Source organism: Anopheles gambiae, chromosome 3, assembly GCF_943734735.2.
Source record: "Anopheles gambiae chromosome 3, idAnoGambNW_F1_1, whole genome shotgun sequence".
Taxonomy (NCBI): Eukaryota; Metazoa; Arthropoda; class Insecta; order Diptera; family Culicidae; genus Anopheles; species Anopheles gambiae.
Genome location: NC_064602.1, coordinates 72,475,916 through 72,497,788, shown reverse-complemented (window position 1 = coordinate 72,497,788; position 21,873 = coordinate 72,475,916). Strand labels below are relative to the sequence as shown.

The 21,873-nt window shown below is 43.5% G+C and overlaps 6 protein-coding genes across 7 annotated transcripts; 5 read left to right on the top strand and 1 right to left on the bottom strand.

The window, feature by feature from the left end:
* Positions 1-181: 181 nt before the first annotated feature.
* LOC1270958 (apyrase) lies at positions 182-2,696 on the top strand. Its single transcript, XM_309695.4, has 7 exons — positions 182-369; positions 438-663; positions 737-946; positions 1,037-1,327; positions 1,400-1,684; positions 1,756-1,828; positions 1,896-2,696. The coding sequence occupies exons 1-7, from the start codon at positions 230-232 to the stop codon at positions 2,381-2,383; spliced, it is 1,713 nt and encodes a 570-aa protein (XP_309695.3). The 5' UTR covers positions 182-229; the 3' UTR covers positions 2,384-2,696.
* Positions 2,453-4,743, bottom strand: LOC1270959 (uncharacterized). The gene is made up of 2 exons (XM_061660008.1): positions 4,221-4,743; positions 2,453-4,127 (listed from the first exon to the last, which is right to left on the bottom strand). The coding sequence occupies exons 1-2, from the start codon at positions 4,375-4,377 to the stop codon at positions 2,971-2,973; spliced, it is 1,314 nt and encodes a 437-aa protein (XP_061515992.1). The 5' UTR covers positions 4,378-4,743; the 3' UTR covers positions 2,453-2,970.
* A 20-nt stretch (positions 4,744-4,763) lies between these two features.
* On the top strand, positions 4,764-6,204 carry LOC133393743 (uncharacterized). Its single transcript, XM_061660017.1, has 2 exons — positions 4,764-5,497; positions 5,562-6,204. The coding sequence occupies exons 1-2, from the start codon at positions 5,357-5,359 to the stop codon at positions 6,033-6,035; spliced, it is 615 nt and encodes a 204-aa protein (XP_061516001.1). The 5' UTR covers positions 4,764-5,356; the 3' UTR covers positions 6,036-6,204.
* Positions 6,205-14,311: 8,107 nt separating this feature from the next.
* Positions 14,312-16,682, top strand: LOC5667966 (uncharacterized). 2 transcript variants are annotated; one of them, XR_009766515.1, is made up of 5 exons: positions 14,312-14,734; positions 14,807-14,956; positions 15,028-15,812; positions 15,903-16,046; positions 16,124-16,682. XR_009766515.1 is itself a non-coding variant. In XM_001688159.2 (5 exons), exons 3-5 carry the CDS (start codon positions 15,732-15,734, stop codon positions 16,466-16,468), a joined length of 570 nt encoding a protein of 189 aa, XP_001688211.2. In that variant the 5' UTR covers positions 14,312-14,734; positions 14,807-14,956; positions 15,028-15,731; the 3' UTR covers positions 16,469-16,681. The 2 variants fall into 2 exon arrangements, 1 of the variants encoding a protein (XP_001688211.2); XM_001688159.2 differs by having other exon boundaries at positions 16,124-16,681.
* A 316-nt stretch (positions 16,683-16,998) lies between these two features.
* Positions 16,999-17,826, top strand: LOC5667802 (uncharacterized). Its single transcript, XM_001688161.2, has 3 exons — positions 16,999-17,106; positions 17,184-17,327; positions 17,412-17,826. Exons 1-3 carry the CDS (start codon positions 17,026-17,028, stop codon positions 17,757-17,759), a joined length of 573 nt encoding a protein of 190 aa, XP_001688213.2. The 5' UTR covers positions 16,999-17,025; the 3' UTR covers positions 17,760-17,826.
* A 636-nt stretch (positions 17,827-18,462) lies between these two features.
* On the top strand, positions 18,463-19,608 carry LOC5667801 (uncharacterized). The gene is made up of 2 exons (XM_001688162.2): positions 18,463-18,920; positions 19,057-19,608. The coding sequence occupies exons 1-2, from the start codon at positions 18,777-18,779 to the stop codon at positions 19,456-19,458; spliced, it is 546 nt and encodes a 181-aa protein (XP_001688214.2). The 5' UTR covers positions 18,463-18,776; the 3' UTR covers positions 19,459-19,608.
* Positions 19,609-21,873: the final 2,265 nt, after the last annotated feature.

Sequence of the window (21,873 nt, the reverse complement as noted above, 5' to 3'; positions counted from 1 at the left end):
GTCTGTGTTTACCCGTCAGAGTTGCAAAATGATAAACGCAACCTTTGTATCAATAATTGGACCCGCCATAATCCGGACAACCTATCGCGTGACAACCCACCGAGAGAGAGAGAGAAAGAGATGCAAAGATGATGTATGTACAGTTGGCTGGAAGAATTCCATCTTGCTGCCATATAAAAGACACCATTGCTAAACAGCTGTCACAAGGTAAGCAATCACCAGTGGCAGAATGGCACTGGTACGCTTCGCTACGATCATTACGGTGCTCTGCCACTTAGCCATCCAGGACGGTGCGGCCAAAAGTTTCCCGCACGGCGAGAAAGCACCCTTCCCGCTGACGCTTATCCACATCAACGATCTGCATGCACGGTAAGGGTGTCGGTAACGGTTCCGATTAAACCAGTTCCAGCTAAAACCTTCTTCACTTCCGAAACCAGTTTCGACGAAACGAACCAGAAGTCGTCCACCTGCACCAACTCGAAGGAATGTATCGCTGGGATAGCGCGCGTGTACCACACGATCAAGCAGCTGAAGAGTGAGTACAAGACGAAGAACCCGCTCTACCTGAATGCGGGCGACAACTTCCAGGGAACGCTCTGGTACAATCTGCTGCGCTGGAATGTGACGGCGTACTTCATCAAGGAGCTGCCCCCGGATGCGATGGTAAGTGGCAGTGGAAGGTGTGCGACAGAGTTTGTGAGCTTGTTGTAATGCTCTTATGTCTCTGCTCTGGTAGACTCTTGGCAACCATGAGTTCGACCACAGCCCGAAAGGTCTCGCCCCATATCTGGCTGAGCTGGAGAAGATGAAGATCCCCACGGTTGTCGCTAATCTGGAGAAGAACGGTGAGCCGGCGCTGAAGGACTCCAAGATTGCGCGCAGCATCGTGCTGAAGGTTGGCAATCGAAGGGTTGGAGTGATTGGAGCACTGTACGATAAAACGCATGTAAGTTATCGCTCTCTTCTCTCTCTTCAATTCCTGATCTACTCCGGAGGCATGATGTTACTGTGAGCGATGCTTTCCCCTCTTTTACAGCTGGTAGCTCAAACCGGTATGGTAACGCTGACCAACTCGATCGAAGCCGTCCGCAAGGAGGCACAAGAGCTGAAGAAGAAAAATGTGAACATTATCGTGGTGCTGTCCCACTGCGGGCTGGACGGCGATAAGCAGCTAGCGGAGGAGGCGGGCGATCTGATCGACGTGATCGTCGGTGCCCACTCCCACTCGCTGCTGCTGAACAAGGATGCGAAGGTACCGTACGACACCAAGTACGACACGATCGAGGGAGACTATCCGCTGGTGGTGAAGAAGAGCAATAACCACACGGTAAGCCACTGCTCGCCTTTTGTCACTCCACACCAACTAATGGCGTATGTGCCTATCTGTTCCCCGTCTCAGGTGCTCATTACTCAGGCCCGCTCCTTCGGCAAGTACGTGGGCCGGCTGACGGTCAACTTTGACTGCGAAGGTGAGGTACAAAGCTGGGAGGGCTATCCGATCTACATGAACAACTCGGTCAAACAGGACGAGGAAGTGTTGCGCGAGCTAGAACCGTGGCGGGCGGAGGTCAAGCGACTCGGTACGCAGGTGATCGGCACGACCGAAGTGTTCCTCGATCGCGAATCCTGCCGCTGGTGCGAGTGTACACTGGGTGATCTGATTGCCGATGCGTACGCAGATCAGGTGAGTAAGATGAATGGCAGGGCGAGAGTACAAAATTGATCTGTTATCTATCGATTTCCAATCATTTCTAGTACACAAACAGCACGGTTCAACCGGTAGCGTTCGTACAGGCTGGCAACTTCCGCAATCCGATCGAGAAGGGAGGTAAGAGCTCGCTTGTAAGAATAGCTTGTCTTGATCATGTTCGATTGATCCTCTCTTCCTTCTCCAGACATCACAAACGGTCTAGCGATTGAGGCTGCCCCGTACGGCTCGTCGGTCGACATGATCAAGCTTAGTGGTGTCGACCTGTGGAGTGCCATCGATCACTCCTTCACACTGGACGATGAGTTCCGCTACAACACGGCACAGGTGTCGGGCATGACCGTGGTGGCGGATCTGTCCAAAAAACCGTACGAACGTGTACAGAGCATTGACATTGTCGGTGCAAACGGAGCAAAGACTGCGCTTAAGAAGGACCAGATCTACTACGTCGTGGTACCGTCCTATTTGGCTGACGGTAAGGATGGCTTCGCCATGCTGAAGAAGGGTACGAATCGTGTGACGGGACCGCTGGATTCGGATGTGCTGATCGAGTACGTGCGCAAGCGTCAAACCATCGCGAAGACCATGTTCCAGGAGAAGCGTGTGGTGATTGAGAACCACACCAACGGTACCTGCTCGTGGGATCTGGATAGCCAGCGGTATAAGCCTAAATAGGCGTGACGTCACTGTCCTAGGAAATTATATTTCGGTTGGATTTATTGAGTAATAAGAGAAAAAAAGATCTTTGATCAAACCATGGGCTTTTCCTTGAATTTACTTGATGATCCTAAAGAAAGGTGCCATTTCATACCTAAAATTTCAGCACATTTACACAAACTTTGTGTAGAAGTCGTTATGTCCTATAGTAATAGGTTAGTGTCCTGTGCCTGTATAGCGTCAATTTGAAACCTTTAACCGTTTTTGAATTATTGTTTTAAGTATATTTTCCACGAAACTTTTAAATCCAAACTTGAAATAGCTACTCAGATGAACAGCTAAGATGCAGAACTTACTAAGAAACTTTCGACCATGAAAAAAGACGCCTTGATGTAGGCAATTTGCCCGACTAAAATACTCTTCATTTGAAAAAGTCGACATATCAGTATATTTTATGTCGACTCACTCAGAACCCTTCAACAAATCTTCTTTTTATATACATTTTCTGTTTTTCCTGTTTTTCTATATAATTTGCGCTTATCGTTCCTTAATCTCACTTTCAGTACTTAAATATTGTTTAATAAACACCTCACTGGATTGGCACATTAAACCAACAAGTTGCCCACTGGCCGCTCGAGCACCAAATGGCCCGTAACCGCATTGAACTCGTTCACATCGCACGCATACACATACCCATCCTCGATCGAGTTACGATCCCACCTTAACCACCGTACCGCATCACTAACGTCCTTACACACCACATAGTCGGCAGCGATCTCTTCCGGTGTTGCGTGCGGATTGTTCACACCGACCAGTGCCAGTCCGGCATCATTCGCCTCGTCCAGCAGCACTTTGTAGAACAGAGCCGGTGCCGGCACCTTGCCCGCCGGCTCACGGTTCGCATCGTAGTCGAGGAAGATCTCCTGCCCATCCCCATTCCCGTCCAGCAGCTTCAGCACACCGTACGTGCCGGTGTACACGGTCAGCCGGAGATCGTTCGCCGCCACGTACGCCTTCACGCCCGTCTCGATGCGCTGCCAGCTGAAACCGTTGAACCGTTGCCACTGAGGCGCCACGTTCATGAACCAAAACGAGGCACGCTGGTGCGCACCGAACACAAAGTCCGACTTGGCGGCCAGGTGGCCGCGGGCAAGGTACAGCCCCTTCTTGCTACTTAACAGCGCATCGGCACGGGCCGGCGAGCTCAGAATGCGGGCCAGTGTTGCGTGCTGCGCTGCGAAGCTGTACAGAGTGGCCATCTTTAAGTCGCCGTAGAATTCACCCTGCAGAAAGGAGGGCCGCTTTACCGCTCGCTGATGATGGTCGTTGTGGGGCGTTAGCCGGTGTTTGGTGTAATGCGTGCGCAGGTTCCTCTCGTCGAAGCACACCTCGTACAGCGCAGCAAACCGGGCCTCGTCAACGCTAAAACCGACACGCACAATCGTCCCATTGTCGTAGCAATGGGCACCGGTACGCTCGGCTACGTGATAAACAGGTCGCTGGCAGAGAAAGTGCGACATGTTATGCGCCTCCGATCGATAACCAAGCCTACCGTCACCGTCGCAGGTGATGGTGGCTGATTTGGAGCGACCCGCAGGAGAGCCCTTGCGAAAGCCGTGCGAACAGAACAGCTCCACCGATTGGCCATTGGCGAGGCTGACGACTGTGCTATTGAGCTGTGGCCACACAAACTCATCGGTGCCTGGTTGGAGCAACAGAGGCTGCATGACCGTTAGATCACGGCTTAGAGATATCGTACAGGCTGCGAAAGTAAAGGAGAGAGAGAGAAAGAGAGAGAAACAGAATGATCTTTAGAATTGAAGTGGTCAACAACTTTCTAATGACACAAACTCACCAGCATCATCTTCAGCGGGGATGTCTTTCTCCACCAGCGAGAGAAGCTCTGTAATTCCCTCCGTCGAACTTTGGATATACATACGCGATCGTACATCTCTCCCAGCTAGCAGCAGCAGCAACAGCAGCATCAGCACTGAATTCACACTTTGTCGCATGGTTTTTGTTTTCTGCTTTCTTTTCGTTCTCTGGCTGCTTCCACTCACCAGCAGCTCTCCGCGGTGAATGAAGTTGAACAACCCGCGTTAGAATGGGCAAACAGCTGTTTAATGGGAGTGGGGCGCTCTCTCAAAAAAACCGACCAACGGACAATGGACGTCTTCAGAGAGATTCGGCCAGCACGCGAGATAACGGAACTTATCGCAACGGAACGAGGCGCAATCGCACATCGTGCGGATCTTCGGCCATTCCTCCGGTGGTCGTGTGGTGAGATCGTACGTGATCAGCTGTTTGCGGGGTTCTTGAAGGAGACTGGCTTTGTGGTCGGAATGGTCGATGTGGTTGGCTGGCGTGGAACTTGGAATGGAAATAGGAAGCTCTGATAGCAATGTTAACGAAGGTTGTTTGGCCACAGTTTGTTCTTCTGGTTGTTCTATGTACCGCACAAGTGATCTTTATCTGGTCTTTGTTATGAGTAAGAAACGATCAGTAGAAGCATACAGTCAGGACAAAGTGATCTGAGTCTATGGGTAGACTATCAACAGTATCTGATGAATTATGCCAAATGTCTTACATAGGAATAATTCGGATCCAAACGACTTACTGCTACGAGCTAAGACAGCAAGTAATAACTTAAAATTCCTATCAAAAATATTTGAGATGTTGGTCTTCAATTTCAATAAATTCCACGATTCCTCAACATAGAATTTCGAGGATCTTATCTGGGAACTTAAAGCAGCTACTGGCTAAAGATCATTACACTACGCATCATTATAGGATGCATGGAGACTTATTTTTAGCATAATAAGATTTAAAAATGAAAAAGAAAATGGTGGAAATAATTACTTCCCACTCAACCATTATCTCTTCGCCATCTAACAGTTCACAGTTCACTAACATCTATTAAATGTCAAATTCAAATCGCGATCGCATGAGTGAACGATTAGAGCGTCAAAATGAATTCAGTTCGTAGTAACAATGGAACCGATCGACACGTTGTCATACGGACACCACTCCGGCCGGGGACAAATTATCTTCTTGCCAATACTGAAAAGTCACTATCTCTTACTATGGAGTTTCTGTACCATCTTTCTATCGAACGCACACGCTGCACTCAGAGTAAGTGTAAAGAAAGTGATTTGTAGTAGCAATTAATATATTTTGTATTTTTGGACTTCAACAGAATGTAGTCATCATGGAGAAGGTGGAAATTTTCGACACTCCAACGCTACGAACGACCGCTAACATCACCCAGCACAGTCCAGCGTCCGTGCCGGCCGTTTTTGCCGAAATGATGGCCCTGCAGGACATTTCTCAGCTAAAGATCAACAGCGTCTTTACGGTGCGCTCCCGGACCGGGGAGCTGCAAGCGGCACTGTATAACAGTACGCTTGGGTTGTGCGAATTTCTGGAACATCCCTTCCGGAACCGGCTGCTGCAGATCATTCAGCTCGAGCTGATCCGCCACAGCAACATCCCGACCAAGTGTCCGATGCGGGCCGGTCTGTACTACATACGGAATGCATCGTTTGCCCGTGCGCGCATACCTTCGTTCCTGCCCGCCAGCTACTTCCGCGTGGACGTTAATCTGTTGAACACTAATCCGTGGCAAACGCTGCTGGAGACTCGCTGGTATGGGAAGCTAATCAAAAAGTAATTGACCAGTGGCGGTTCGAGCGAGCTCTCGTAAGTGCAACTAATTTCCGGAACGAAGTCGAAATAATAATGCTAATAACAATGAATTGTTCTACATCAACCAGCACAACTATTAGCAAACGGCTAGTAGACGGATTAAATTGTGCGAATAAATTCTTTGCAATTGACAATGAATACAAATAAACAAAACTTTTCGAAAAACCAAAACGATACCCAAATACCAAACATTACATGTATATTTGTAGAGACCTGTGGTCTTTTCCTGTGGACAGATTTTATTTTATTTTATATCAATCACTAGAACTATTTTTCAGCTAGGATGACAAACCCTGCAGCATCAATTCACAGTGATCACGCCCTCTAAACAAGGTATGATTAAATGGATCATCCGCTCTGTATTTGCGCACACCATTTTTCTGGCAAATCATTCTCATTCGCATTCGAATCCCTTCTTGCGCCCGATCAACATGCGTCCTCTTGTTGCGTTCCTGACTCTCCTAATGATCACACACCATTTCCCACCGTTAGTGGCCTTCATAAAGGTACAATTCGTAACATTTCTACTATCACCGATCGTTTCAATACACATCAACAGTTTTTTTTATTTCTATTTTTTGCAAAATCACAGCTCATTCCTGCCGGAACTCGAATCGAGCAGAACAGTAACATACGAAACGTTAACATTTCCTGCACATTTCACAATCCTAAAAACGTACTAGAACAATCGGTTGACTGCGATATTGACGTTATACGGCAGATAAAGGAAATGAAGGTAAACTACACAGCACACACTAGCCAGCTTGCTTTGATGTGTTCTCTTCTTTTCAGCTTACCGTTGCGTACTACAGCGTGTCGAGGAACGTTACGGCCCAGACCGCACTGCTCAAGCGGCAGGTCGATCTGTGCTTCTTCCTGCGCAATCCCAAATCCGACCGAATGGTTAACTTGGTCTACCAGCTCATTATGAAGGCGGGCAAAATGCCCTCCAAGTGTCCGTTCGGACCGGGGCTGTTCTATGTGCACGACTTTAAACCGTCCGGCATCGCCATACCGCCGTTTCTGCCGGAGGCCGAGTTTATGCTGGAGCTCATATATCGCTCCGAGATACGGGCCGAACCGGTGGTACAGTTTCGTTTCTACGGCAAGCTGGTGCGTGTAATTGAGAACGTGTTTCAGAATACTACCAACTTAATGTCTAATATGAGTGTAATTTGAGTAGTTTCCTGGCATGAAGGCATCGAAGGATTCGTGTGTGATTTAGTGGTATCTGATTCAATTGAATAAATGGGAGCAATTATACTATTAAAATTATTGGATCGCAAGTAATGACTTCATTTCACTTCATTTGAAATAAATATATGGCAAATGGTTCTATTTAGAATGCGTTTCACATCGTTATGAAATCCCGAATGAAACTGTTATACGTATAACAGATCGTCAAAATTAACACTTTTTTCAGGATGTTTTTTTACAATTGTAAATTCCAAAAATGATGTTATACATGCAATTTAAAATAAATTGTAATATTGTTTCTAAATTTTTCCCATTTATTTCCTTTAATTCATTCTAGGAAGCTTCGCTAACCCTGCAAAACCCGTTGATACTAACGTTGACTGCGCGTATTCGTTTAGATTGACTGATAGGCGAGGTTTAAAATACGAGCATATAGTTGCGATTTTATTCGATCGTTTGCATTTCCATCGTAAGCATGCGGCTTTTCATAACGACTACTTTTTTTATTACTTTTTGCTTTTTAGTGTACATGGGCCATTTTCAGCCGGTGCATGCGTTCGTGAAGGTAATCTACTTTCGGGTGGGCTATTTATAATTAGTTGTGAAGCAAACTGTACCCAACTTTCTTCCCCAGCTGATTGCGGTGGGTAAACGGCTCGAGCTGAAGAACAATGCAAGAAGCGTTAACATTTCCTACACTTTTCGTAACCCCAAACGCTTCCTCGAGCAATCGATTGATTTCGATGTTGACGTACAGCGGGAGATAAGGGACATGAAGGTAAGCGCAACGGACCCGGCGGTGGTGCATTACGTTTATCCTCTATGACGATTATCCTTTGCGCTCGTAGCTTTCCCTGGCGTATTACAGTGTTTCGCGTAACAATGGCACACAGACCGCACTGCTGAAGCGGCACGTTGATCTGTGCTTCTTTCTGCGCAATCCCAACTCGGACCGGCTTGTAAATCGGGTGTACCAGCTGGTAAAGGCGCACGGTACCATGCCGACCAAGTGTCCGTTTGGCCCTGGTTGCTTCTATATGCGGGACATGAAGCCGTCCGAAATACCGATACCGCTGTTCCTGCCGGAGGCTGAGTTTGTGCTGGAGCTGATCTATCGCTCCGAGGTGCGCTCCGAACCACTGGTTGAGTTTCGTTTCTATGGCAAACTGGTGCGCATGGTGGAGAATTTGTTGCCGAAGTTTGGTGAGCTGAATGGGCAATAAATAAGTGTGCTCGCTAATGCGCGCTAATCGCTACACTACAATTATAGTTGATTTCTTTTCAATCACACACAAGGCAATCAATGTTACTTAATGTGTTTTTTTTTTTAATTTAAATTGTAGAGGATTTTAATCATTACAGGCTATCAAAATAATTAGAATAGATTAAACATGATATAATCAAGGCTTGGATGTTTAATCAAACTAATTCTTTGGACCCATTTTCGGTATGTCTCATTCATTTGTTATCTAATCCCTCATTGCTACACATTGATGTCACTCATTGATTCAAACACTGAACACTGAACTGAAATATTTAAGCTTACACTCCTTGTACTCAGCGTACTAAACAAGAATTGATCTTGTTGATTGGTCCACCCAGGGTTTAAACACCACACGCAAACATGGCGAGTATCTCCAAGGTCTTTGCCTGTGTCTCTTCTAAGTCTTATAAGGTTCAGAAGTGTGTAGAACCTTTAGTAGACACGTTTTATAACTATCTGAAGATAAAAACTTTCCTCCAAATGTCGTCATTGCTGAAGAATACACAACATTCCAGAATAGGTCCTTCCAAGTGCAGGCCTTCATTAAACATGAAAACCCCATTAAACATCTCGTCTCGTTTGCTCGCCTTTCCATAGATCGGAATGCTTGGGCCTAGCGAATATCTTCAATCATATTCAACTTGTAAGAGCTCTTGGGCCAGTATGTTGAATGAACATGATCTACGCATGCTTTGATATTAATTTAAAAAGCCAACCATAACCGCGAGTCCACATAAGGTGAAATATACAGCGAAATGAACTATCTGACAGTCGAAATATCAGACGGATAAAGCATCAACGCATTCAGCTGATGTGCAATGTAAATATATAACATTCACAAAATCGTAACTAAATCCATTGAATAACTTCAGTATCGAGTACTTCGTCAATTTTGAGTAAACAGTTCAAAATTTCTTCCAATTAGGGGATGTTCTGCTTAAGAAGATATTATTTTTAAGTGAATTTCGAAAGTGGATGTTGTGTATCTCCCAACCCTTATGCTGAACCTGTCAAATAGTTCATTTCGCTGTATATTTCACCTCATGTAGCCGCGCAGTAAGGCGCATTTACAAATAAATCGTTGATAAATTATGCACTATACATTTATATTGAATAACATTCAAGGTCTTACCATGTAACAAAAATCAATTAACCTTATCAAGATACCTTCGCAAACCATTCAGGATAATTGTAATCTTGATAACATTATTATACTTATTGACATTATCTCTTATATTTTCGCGATCTTTTACAAATTGAGACATTTTATAGCCAATGTGCTCATCTTTTACCAAACTACACTTCTGCTGCTCTTCAGACACACAACTACGCTGCACAAAAGGATTTTTAGTAGTACGGCCTGGCCGTTACTACTGAATTTCAAAAACATGGTTATTTCGCCCAAAGTTTTCCTTTCAGCTTTCTACATCCTTCACTTGCAATGGGCAGTAACCGATGCGTTCATCAGGGTAAGCTTACATCCATAAATTACCAAAGTGTTTAAAGTGTGATGCAGCAATGAACTTTCGCACGCTTTAGATGATTGCAACCGGCACCAAGATTGAGTTCCATTACAATAAGGCAATTTTCAACATATCGTACGCCTTCCACCAGACGCCAGCGCTCGAAGACCAGTGGCTCGATTTCGATATCGATATTAAACGGCAACTCAATGATTTGCGGGTAAGGGGAGATCAATCCGAAAGAGCGATTGTTTTGTGTTCCAGTTAAATACACCCAACACCCTTTATGTGGGGGGAGGATAGTTGTATTTTACCTATTACAGCGTCGGGAATGATGGAAGCTTACAGGTCGCTCTGATAAAGCGCCGGGTCGAGCTTTGCTCCTATCTAAGAAATAGAAACAAGGACCGCTTGATCAAGAACTTTGTCGATTATCTGTACGCTCGCAGCCACCTACCGCCGGGCTGCCCGTTCCCGGCCGGTAGCTACTACATGTGCAACCTGAAGCTATCCGACGTGCCGATACCGGCCTTTCTACCCGAGGCTAACTATATGCTGGAGCTGCAGTACTTCTCGGAAGTGCGTGGCCGTGCGTTGGCCGAGCTACGCATTCACGGCAGGATAGTGCGGCTGATCGACAACATATTGGCGTTGCCAACCAAGACCCCACCGCCTGTAACCAAAAAACCAGCGAAAGTTTGAAGAAACTGTCTTAGAAACCAAACTGCTGCTACAGTGTTTGAACCCAGGTCTATAAACAAAGACAGAAATAATTTAAAAAAAATATCCGCATACCAAAATTAAATTCGTTGTTAACAATCTCTAATACCAAAATTACATTTGAGGTTAACAATTCAACATAAGCAATACGGCAGAGCCGTCCTTCATGAGTAAAAAAAACAATTCAAAGAGAGTTTTTTTTCTGAAACGATTTTCCCTACAAAACTCCAACTACTATAACAATTAATTCCCAAACAATTAAACCAAGATTTATAAGTTATCGAGAACCAGTGTAATCATACAACTTGTTGCTAAAGGGCGAATAATTAAAAGCTAAGCGTCGGATCTGAACAGGCAATCATTTCAATGACATTTGAACAAACATTAGAAGAAAAAAAAATAGAGTCAGAACACTATTTTGATTCGTATCATGTAATTGTGCTTCTCATTTGGAACGGAATATGCAGCAGAGACCACAAAAAAATGGTCATTTAAAAATGTATCAGGCAGATCTCTAAATTTATAAAGTTTATTGTTTTAAGTATACCCACTAGTATAACTTTCAAACATTCTGCAAATGTGTGCTTATTTGAATGATTCCATTTTTTCTCCCTTCCTTCATATGATGAGTCACGTTAGCAATAAAAAGTGTCATAAAAAAGATGCAAACCAACATTTGTATTGTAAAGTTGTTTGAATAAGTACATCTTGGGTCAATAGTACTTTGCTGCATTCGAGCAGCTGGCTGCGTACATCAGTCGAACCATTATTGGCTGCATTCTTACAAGTCTTTTATTTAAGTTTTTAATTTAATTGTTTTCTCAGTACTTATGCTTAGTATGTGTTTTTGTCTAGACTTTGTTTTTGTTAATGTAAAAAACTGTCTTCCTTAACCAAAAATCAATAATATTACAATGAAATACTTTATCCAATGAGTGAGGTTTATTAAATTTGCATTCCTTTTGGTGTCATTAAAACAAATGGATTCTGTTTTACAAATTGGAGTAATTAAAGCCATAAATGCCACATCAGCAGAACTATTAAATATTAATTATTTTAATTAAATATTTCATCATCAATAACCTGTACTGGCTAATCGTCTTCTACAGCTCACTTGGCACTCGTAGCTTGCCTCATCAACTAGCTCTTACATCAATTTGTCATCCATTTCTGTATTGTACAGAAGCTAGGTTCGCAACATGCGCTTTGATTTGAAATTGTGCCTCTGGCCATGCATCATCACCATCAAATTCTGGAACAGTACAGAACACACCGACCTTCACTGTACATACACATCAACCCAAGCCTTTAGTCTACTATTATTGCAAAAAAAAAACTGTCGATACTGTTGGCAAATGGCACAGTTTCGACACAAAGAATTGCAAACAAACGCACACAACTATTTCCGTCTCGTTAGAACTTAATGACAGCACGAGATCGACACTGTTTGTATTGTTCCGTTCACCATTTGTGTTCGTACATCACTAGAGTAAACATGAAGCCGTTGACTGTCATCCTGCTTCACACAGTGTTCATCCTTCTCGCCAGCGTTCGACAATCAAATGCTTTCGTTAAAGTATTGCAAACCTGATTCTAATGCATGAATTGTTCTTTTACATTAACGTTTGTGTTCTACTTTATTCCGAATTTCATTTATATTGCCTGCCTACAATTGTAGACAGTAGCGTACGTGAAGAAACTCGAGTACCAATCACACACACCCATCTTCAACATCTCCTACCGGATAAATAATCCGCAGTCGTACGCTAACCAGTCGCTCGATATCTTTCTCGACATCACACGCAAAGTGAAGGACCTAAGGGTAAGGCTGCTGGCTCATTTGTTTCAAACACATTTATCCAACACTGCACTTATCTGTCTGTCTTCCCCCTTTTTCTCTTTTTCAGCTCCTATTCATTTACAACAGTGTTACATCGAACGGAAGCATACAGCACGCCATCATCAAACGTTCGATCGATATGTGCTCCTTCATGCGCAATCCCCGAACCGATCGGTTGCTAAAAAGCTTCTACGACTATGTACGGGTGCATACGAACATACCGCTGAAGTGTCCGCTGCCACCGGGTAGCTACATGTTTCGCAATGTGCGACCATCCGATGCGCCCTTACCAGCCTTTCTGCCGAACGTGGAGTTTGTGCTGGAGCTGATTTACCACTCGGAGCTGCTCGCGGAAAAGCTGATGGAATATCGAGTGTACGGGAAGCTGGTGCGATTGTATGATAAAATGTTTAGATGAATAAAGATGTACCTCGCTGGTTGAGGTTGCTGCGTCTAGAGAAACGATGGTGCTATTCGTTCGTGCAGTGTCGGTATGGGAAACCCATTGGTGGCCATTCACTGCTCAACTCAAATCGTTGAGTAGACGTGCAATAATTACAATATACTTCATCATCATTTTCCATTTTCCACTTTACTTCAAAAAGATGAACTCAAAATCGAACAAGTAAATTAAGTAATTAGGAGAAAAAAATCCGCTCTTAGTTACCAATCAAATTCTCTATCGGCATTGCAATCTACTTCCATATTAGACTGTCTAGACATCCACTTGCGTAAGCACAATTGCAAAAATTGATTTGTTTTATTTTATCGAATTAATTTAAATTTACAAATCCCCTTGCAAGAACCGCTCCAGTATTGATAACTCTATAAAGTTCCACTATACTCTTCAACTCATTAGTTTATCTCTGCTAATCAACGACACAGAGCCTGTAGCTGTCCGCAGAATGTTACGAACTCGGATTGGCACTTTGATGCTCCTTTCGCTTTGTACCTATCCAGCAGAAGCATTCTTAAAGGTAGATTATCATCACAGCTCTACTACATGATCTCATTGCTCGACTCCACACCACACCAGCTCATTCCAGTGCTTAGCAAAATTGTAATAAAAGACAACTCCAACGTTATAAACGTGACGCGCATCCTGAACAACGCCGACACACTCACGCAGCAAACGGTCACCTTCGAGATGGAGATACACCGCGACATCAAGGACATGAAGGTAAGTGAGTATTGCAAGTGTAGGCTTCCTGTTGCTTGTGTATCCTTCTCCTTTGGGCGTTTTTTTGTAGGCAACATTCTCCTACTACGTGGTAGGGCTGGACGGTAGCTCTCTTAATCACATAATCACCCGCACGGTGGACGTGTGTGCGTTCGTCAAACGGCCAACGATGGATCGCTTCGTGAAGAAGTTCTACGATGAAATGCAACGGAACAATCGCATCCCGACCAAGTGCCCGATTGCGAAAGGATCGTACTACATAAGGAACGTGAAACCGACCAGCGTGCAGCTGCCCGGGATTTTTCCCGAGAGTGGATTTGCCTTCGACAACAACTACTACACTGGCATCAACTCCGAGCCGCTGGTGGAGTGCCGATTCTACGGAAGGCTAACGAGAGTGTCGGACGAAATGCTTGCATGACCATCAGACGTCTGTTGCATTGAAGTATGATCGTTGAAATAAACTGGAGAATGTATACGAACTTTCAACAGTTGTTTGGGAGCTAGTTGCGATAATGAAACTGTGAAAATTACGCATAAACAAATGGGTATGCTACTATTCCAATATGTCTGTCCTTACTCAAAAACATTCTGCAATTACAATAAAGCTTTACAAAATAAAGGCTATTTTAGTAAGATGGAAAAAGTAATGCCTTAAAACATGAAATAACGCCTTACTTTAAAGAACTGTTGTCTATTTTCATGGTACGATCGATAGTTATGTATTAGTAATTGTCATTTTTTCGAGCCACGATTTAATCACACGTCAATTACATTTCATGTCATAGTTTGATCTTTTCGCCCTTTGTCGAATGATTGTTGTTTTGGTCTGCTTGTTTTATGCATCAGTTCAGCAGTATAACCGCGTGTGCTACGTCAAACGAGTTCATCTTCATGTGTCCGCCATCACACCGACAGCATGGCATATTTGCTGTCCATTTTACTACTGACAGTACTGGCCTCGTTTTCCCATTTCAAGCTACCGTGCAGTGCCGTTAATGTATGCTTTAAACATTGCAGAAAGGAATTTACTAAATTGTTTGATATGTTTCTCCTTCGTTCTCTTTTCCAGATAAAGTTGAGCGCCGTCGGCACTAAGATAGAGACGAGATGTTACGGTAAACATCTCAACGCATCGTGCACGTTGTACCAGAAGCATTCCACCGTCAATCAATCGGTCGATTGTGATATTGAAGTGATGCGTGAAATCAAAGACTTGAAGGTAATAGATGTTCCATCAAGGTGAACCAACCGAATTGAGCTCTTGTATTTGCTTCGTGTGCTAACACACAGCTTACAGTGAACTACAACGTCGTTGCTCTGAATGGGCTCGCGCAAACCTCTCTGCTAAAGCGCACGCTGGATCTGTGCTTCTTCCTGCGCAATCCGCGATCCGATCGGTTGATTAGCAGCATCTACACTTACATTAAGGAGCGCAGCAATCTGCCACCAAGATGCCCTCTGCCAGTGGCGCACTATACTATACGCAGCTTAAGACTCCGCGACATCCCAATACCGGTCTTTCTACCCGAGTCGGACTTTGTTCTGGAGGAAATCTTTCGCTCGGAGGTAAAGCATGAGACGCTGTTCGAGTTTCGATTCCATGGTAAGCTGGTACGGTATATAGATACTGAGTGACAGTAACTTTTCTGCCGAATTGCTAGTTGACCTTATATAATTGCTTCAACCAAGATAAATAATATAAACAACTGATGAAATTATTGCCTGATTTTTTACACAACATTGGGGTGGAAACACTTAAACTGTTCTTCTTTCATGCGTATTTTCAATAATGACAACAAAGTGATAGATAATGTTTCAATCAACTGTACGATCTGCGAACAAATTGGTCATCCTTATCCAGTAATTACTTTGCCATCTTTTGACCAGTTGAATGTTGTATATATTGTTTCACGCTACAATGTACACTTCATTGATTTCGAGTCCGATCACTGGATCTGGACTGGAAGGTCCGCGGCCCACTACCCAAGGATAGTATGGCAAACTTACTGCCTGTGTCGCTGTTACTAGCGCTTCTCTTTTGCTCACAGCTTCACCCCCTGTACGCTTTCGTAAAGGTAAGTTGTTGCAAACATGATGCGAGCAGTTCGGTCAATCTAATAATCAAGCGATGATTATCCCCCAATCCAATCAACAAACCTACCCAGCTTGTAGCCGTCGGAACGAAGGTCGAATTCAGGAGCAAGGTGAAACACATCAACGCTTCCCACCAGTTTTGTCGCCGTGATTCCCTGACGGAACAATCGCTCGACATGAAACTGGACATTACAAGTCCGTTGCGTGAAATGAAGGTGCGTGGCGTCCCCGCCGGTTCGCACTCATCAATGTAACAGATCGTTTCGTTATCGTTTTCCTCTCTCGCGAGCAGCTTTATTTTAGCTACTATCCCATCCTGGGCAACAGTACGGCGCGGACCGCGCTGGTCAAGCGGACGGTTGACCTATGCTTCTACATACAGCACCCAAACTCCGACCGGTTGCTGAGGATAGTGTACGATTACGTTCGGGAGCGTTCTAACCTGCCGGAACGCTGTCCGGTCGAACCCGGCAGCTACTACATACGGAATGCGAAACCGTCCGACGTACCGGTGCCTGCCTTCATACCGGAAAGTGAGTTCATGCTGGAGCTCATTTACCGGAACGAGGTGCGGCGTGAAATTATGCTGGAGTTTCGCTTCTACGGCAAGTTGGTAAGGGTGCTTGGAGCATTCTAGAGCGAATACGAAGTTACTATCTTGTTACTTACGATCGTATGCAATGTTTTTAATGATTTATCAATGGAACAAAAAAATGGTTCAGCAAACTATTTCCTGTGAGTGATTTGCATCTTCGTCCATGGAAACTAACTTCAGCGATGACAAATGGTGCAAGTCAATGTTGACTTGAGGGTTTCACATTGATCTGTTGAACTCATATCAATATTTCACGTAACATTTTTCACATATGATTTTACTACCAAACACTCGGGGAGAAAAATGCTCATTCGTCCGGCTTATGGGCGAATTTGCTACAAAGAATGACCAAGCTAATTAACAGGTATTACCGTTGGAAGTCTTTGGAACATCATGAACTTCATGAAATAATCGTTTAATCACAGTAAAATGAAACTGAATTGAGTAATTAAAATAAAAATTGCATCAAAGCACTTTGGAATAATTCACACCATTTGCGCGACCATTCTACCCAACGCTATCGGACAGTTGACTCTTTTCAGTCATTCCAAGTATTCTATGCTGTTCACTAGCGTAGTAGACGTCTACGTTGAAAAGACATGAAACACTTTACTAACAATTTCCATCTAATTGGACTTTTAGTCGCAGTACAGTTTGCAGCAACGGGCGCTTTTCTCAAGGTGGTGATTATTTTAACGACACAAACATTCTTTCCCTTAGCACAAAGCACCACTACCACTTTCTTTCTTCTTCGTAGTTGATACCGTTTGGCAAAAAGATCGAGTTTATCAGCAAGACAAACACCGTGCAAGTTTCGTACGCTCTGCATCAGCCGAAATCAATACTAAATCAATCGATTGATTTGGAGTTTAATATTTCACGTCCTCTAAAGGATGTTAAAGTAAGCAGGCTCGTAATTGCTTTGCCACTTTCATTAAACCGCTTAGACGCCCAGCAGTATACCCATGTTCTGTCTTACTTTTAGCTCCAGTTTAGCTACCATCTCACAGATGAGAATAGTGCTATTCAGGCCCTGCTAATCAAGCGCACCGTCGACTTGTGTTCGTACATGCGCAATCCAAGCACCGACCGTGTGGTAAAACAGGTGTACGACTATGTCGCGGAACGGACCAACGTTAAGCTGCAGTGTCCTATCGCTGCCGGCAACTACTACATTCGCAACATTCGACCGTCCGATGTGCCCACGCCGGGCTTTCTGCCCGAGGCGCACCTTGTGCTGGAAACGCTCTACCGCTCCGAGGTGCGACGTGCAACTTTGATCGAGTTCCGGTACTTTCTCAAAATGGTGCGATACATTGAAAATATTTTCTAAGGAAAGCAATATAGGAATGGGTAATCTTTCCAACAAAAGTAGTCTGCACATGCGTTTTATGTGCACCGTACTGTAACACTGTGTTGTTGAATAAACATTAAAATAAAGTAAACGAAAAGGTGTTTTATAAATGCTGTTTCTCATTAAATATAATAGCTAAATAGTTTGCTCTCACTTGTAGCACTTGTATGTAGCTTGCTTTTATCTTGTACTACCAGCATGCTGGCAGCGCCCTCTGGAAGGCAAAATTATTAATAACGCCCTCGTAATAGCCAATGATCAGGACTTCGATTTGATTGCGCTGTGTTTTGAAATATGACAAATTGAGCAGGATTTGTTTGTTCGCATTTATTCAGGTTATCAGTGTTAGTAGTACCTAAGTGTTGCAGTGTTTATTTTTGTCTTTTTTTGCAAATGTAGCTATTTATAGTTACAAAATGAAGGGAAAAACAACGTATTTTATAATTTAAAAACAAAGGTATGCTGTACCATGTTCCTATATATCATTAATTTTATGTAATTATACGGTTTACGAAAGCGTGCGCCATATTCAATGCGTTATTAAACTTTTCAAAGTTTTTTTTTGCTTTCTTCTCCCACAGTCAAATCTTCCTCTAAACACAGTCAAATGAGCACACCATTAGCTAATCGCTTTGTTTGTTCGTTTATTCACCGCTGTAAACGTCACAGCACATGGCACGTGAAAGCAATGAAGGCGTTTAATCATTCATAAAAAATGGGCTATACAGCAAACACAAATATATAACCAAATAAACACTTTTCTCGACTGTCCAGATTGGGTTCGGAAATAAGTGCGAAAGTTACTTATTAAGTTAAGATACTTAGAGAAATTTAGTTACGGTAACATGAAAACATTTGATTGGCTTTTGATGGCGACTGCACTGCAAATACTATTTTGTTTCGATACAACATACTGCTTCGTGACAGTGAGTAAGATTGAATAATTTATTATAATATTTTTTGTTTAAGCTCAATGTACGTTACACTATTCCATAGATGATACCGGTGTTGAATAAGGTTGTGTCTAAGTTCGACGAGAGACTTATCAATATTTCGTACGTTTTTGAACATCCGGAGTCTATCACAAATCAAAGCCTTTCGTACGAGGCGCATGTTCTTCGAGAGTTGAAAGATATGAAGGTAAGAACGGGTATTTAAAATGAAATGAAACGTTACAAAGCGTTACATTGTTAGTGCACATTTCTGTGCGAGAGTAGAGAGAGAGGGAGAGATTTCTTACTTGATGTAACGATCAATGTAACTTAATTCTCTTCAGATGACAGTCGCCTACTACGTCGTGTCCAGTGAATCCATGAACCGGCTTTTAAAGCGCACCGTCGATGTGTGCTCCTATGTCAAGCGTCCTAACTCGGATCGGCTCGTCAAGGTGCTGTACGATCACATGGCCCGCAACAATCGGCTTCCGAGCGTTTGCCCGATTCCGGCACGGGAAAGGTTCTACATACACGACCTGCGCCCTGCCGCCATTACTATACCGGGCTTTCTGCCCGAGAATAACTTCATATTTGATACCAGCTTTCATACCGGTGCGTTATTGCAACCGCTGTTCCAGCTGCGTTACCACGGCAGGTTGATGCGAATCATCAATGGTAACATTTTTCCTACCATGCAACCACAGCCTAGCACAAGGCCCAAGTCGCCAATGAGCGATAAATAAAAATTATAGCAACACAATCTTGATGTTACATGGTAGATTACAGGGGCATAAAGGCATGCAAAGACACTAAAACTGGTGAGCAATTTTTGGAAATAAATAATTATTCGTTTAATAATTATCTTCCCGTGTCGTTAACTTCTATTCATCATTAACCTCAAAATCAGTTCATTAATGCAATTAGTGACTATTACGTGGGACATTGCAGCATCTATCACTTACTATGCGATTAAAACCGAATTATCAACTTCTCGTGATACTGTACAAAAGGAGCTTTCGAGCTGCAGTGTAGAATCAGTTGAACAAACATCTTCCAACATGGCAGAGCACTGTTGGGGTCAAGTCATAATCGTAGCACTGCTTAGTGTTTCAGATCTATGGTATAAGCACTACCATCAAAGGTCAAAGTTCAGTTAGTTAGTTCTGCTTCATGGTACAAGATGGCCTCAATGTTTAAGTGTCGGAAGGATCAAATAGTGCAAAATGCTCGCCCTTTTCCTCTGTCAATCCCCGAGTTCCACGGACACCTGCACGCCTCCACGCCATCACAACTTGCGCATACCACGCCCTTTCGGTCCTTGTGGGCGGCGCGCACAAGCGTAGTAAAATCTGCGTATTATATTGCCCAACAAACCGTGCAGTACGTTGTGCCATTGATTTCTGCCATCATTAAATGACCATTTATTTTCTGCAAAGCTTAAACGGTTGCACAACCAAATAGTGATTAATCGGCAGAGAAGAGTTTTGATTTTGCCGTCTTTGGCACACTGTTAGCGCAGGTTTTATTATTCGACCAACACTCATTTGATCTAGGAGCACAAAACATTGGAGCAGTGTGTGCTAGAATGCGACCTCACCTATTGTGCATGTTCGTATTATTTGGTGCATGGTGGGTTATAGCAATTGATATGATGGTAAGACTCTGCTGCCTCCATAGTGTAATGCAATACGTGATCACAATAAATAACCTCTCTTGTCGTCGCCCAACAGCTGTATCCAATCATTACCCATTACGATTTCAGTGGCAATAACAAGTACATCAATTCATCGATCGTCGTCATCGGCGCCAATCCATTGAACAAATCATTTATACTGGAGTTCTTTGTGTTACGTACAATAAGAGATGCAAAGGTACGCTTCCCTGTTGCAACACCTTACATAGCAAGTCAACCTCACTTCTAATTCTCCGATTGCAGATCGTTCTGACCCTGTCGGTGAGAGCATTCGACGGTGTGGGAAAGACCGCACTCTTTACCCGGTTCGTCGACGGTTGCGAATTCATACGGCGCCCAAGCAGTGATCGGCTGATCAAAGCATTTTATGAGCAAATTACAAAACATAGTAGAATAAAACGCTGCCCGTACTATCCAGGTGACTCGATCATGATAAACATTACGCCGTACTCACTGGCCATGCCAAGCTTCGTGCCGGAGGCGGACTGTTTTTTCGATGTCAAAACCTTCACGAATGCACGCACGGAACTCATCTTCGAAACGCACTGGCACAGTACCATGACCAGGCGCGAAAATGTAAGGAAGGTGCTGAGCAAAGCGCATAATGTGAAAACGAGATGAATGATTTGAAATGTCGCAAACAATTGACTGTCAATAAAGCCTCCTGTTATGGAGAGGAATGGAATGAAGGGAACTTAAACGTTTATAGCGACTCTGATTTCCTAAAAGATCGAATACAATATATCCCTTAGACTTAGGAATGACATGAATAAAGATCAAGATTCTATTCAAACTCGATCTATACTTTGTAAGTACACAGATCTAGAAACAATGTTTTTGTTTTGACCTCACTGTCACAGTGTTAAATACCAATCATATTCGATTTCTTATACTCTCTCAGGCGGATCTTGACCTCGCTGGTACAGGAAAGTTTCATAAATTCCTGCATTACCTCAACAACTTTTTGTGCATAAACCAAAAGGTTTTGATGATAATGAACAACTTCAATTGCTATGCTCATGAGCGTATAAAATAACCTAGACATACTCGATTTTTAATCATCATTTTGAACTCAACTTAACCTACCTGAAAGGGGTAGTTAAAGCGAGAGAAACTGCACAATAATTTTACAACTTGTAGCGCATTTTTCAGCATTCGATTCGCATTCAGCCGATTCAGTTGCGTTCCAATTCAATTGGACCTGTACAAACAAAAGCGATGCGACCATACTACATTTGTATGATTGCACTGGTTGGTACTTGGTGGGTTACGGCTTTCGTTAGATTTGACAAAAGGGTAATAGCATGCACCTTGCACAACATATCATGTACTTCACAACCCTTTCTGTACACGTAGGTTTACCCGATCGTTACATACTACGACATCAAAGGCAACGGAAAGTACGTTAACGCATGGATCGATGTGCTGGGCGAGTATGTGACGAATAAAACATATGTAATACAGT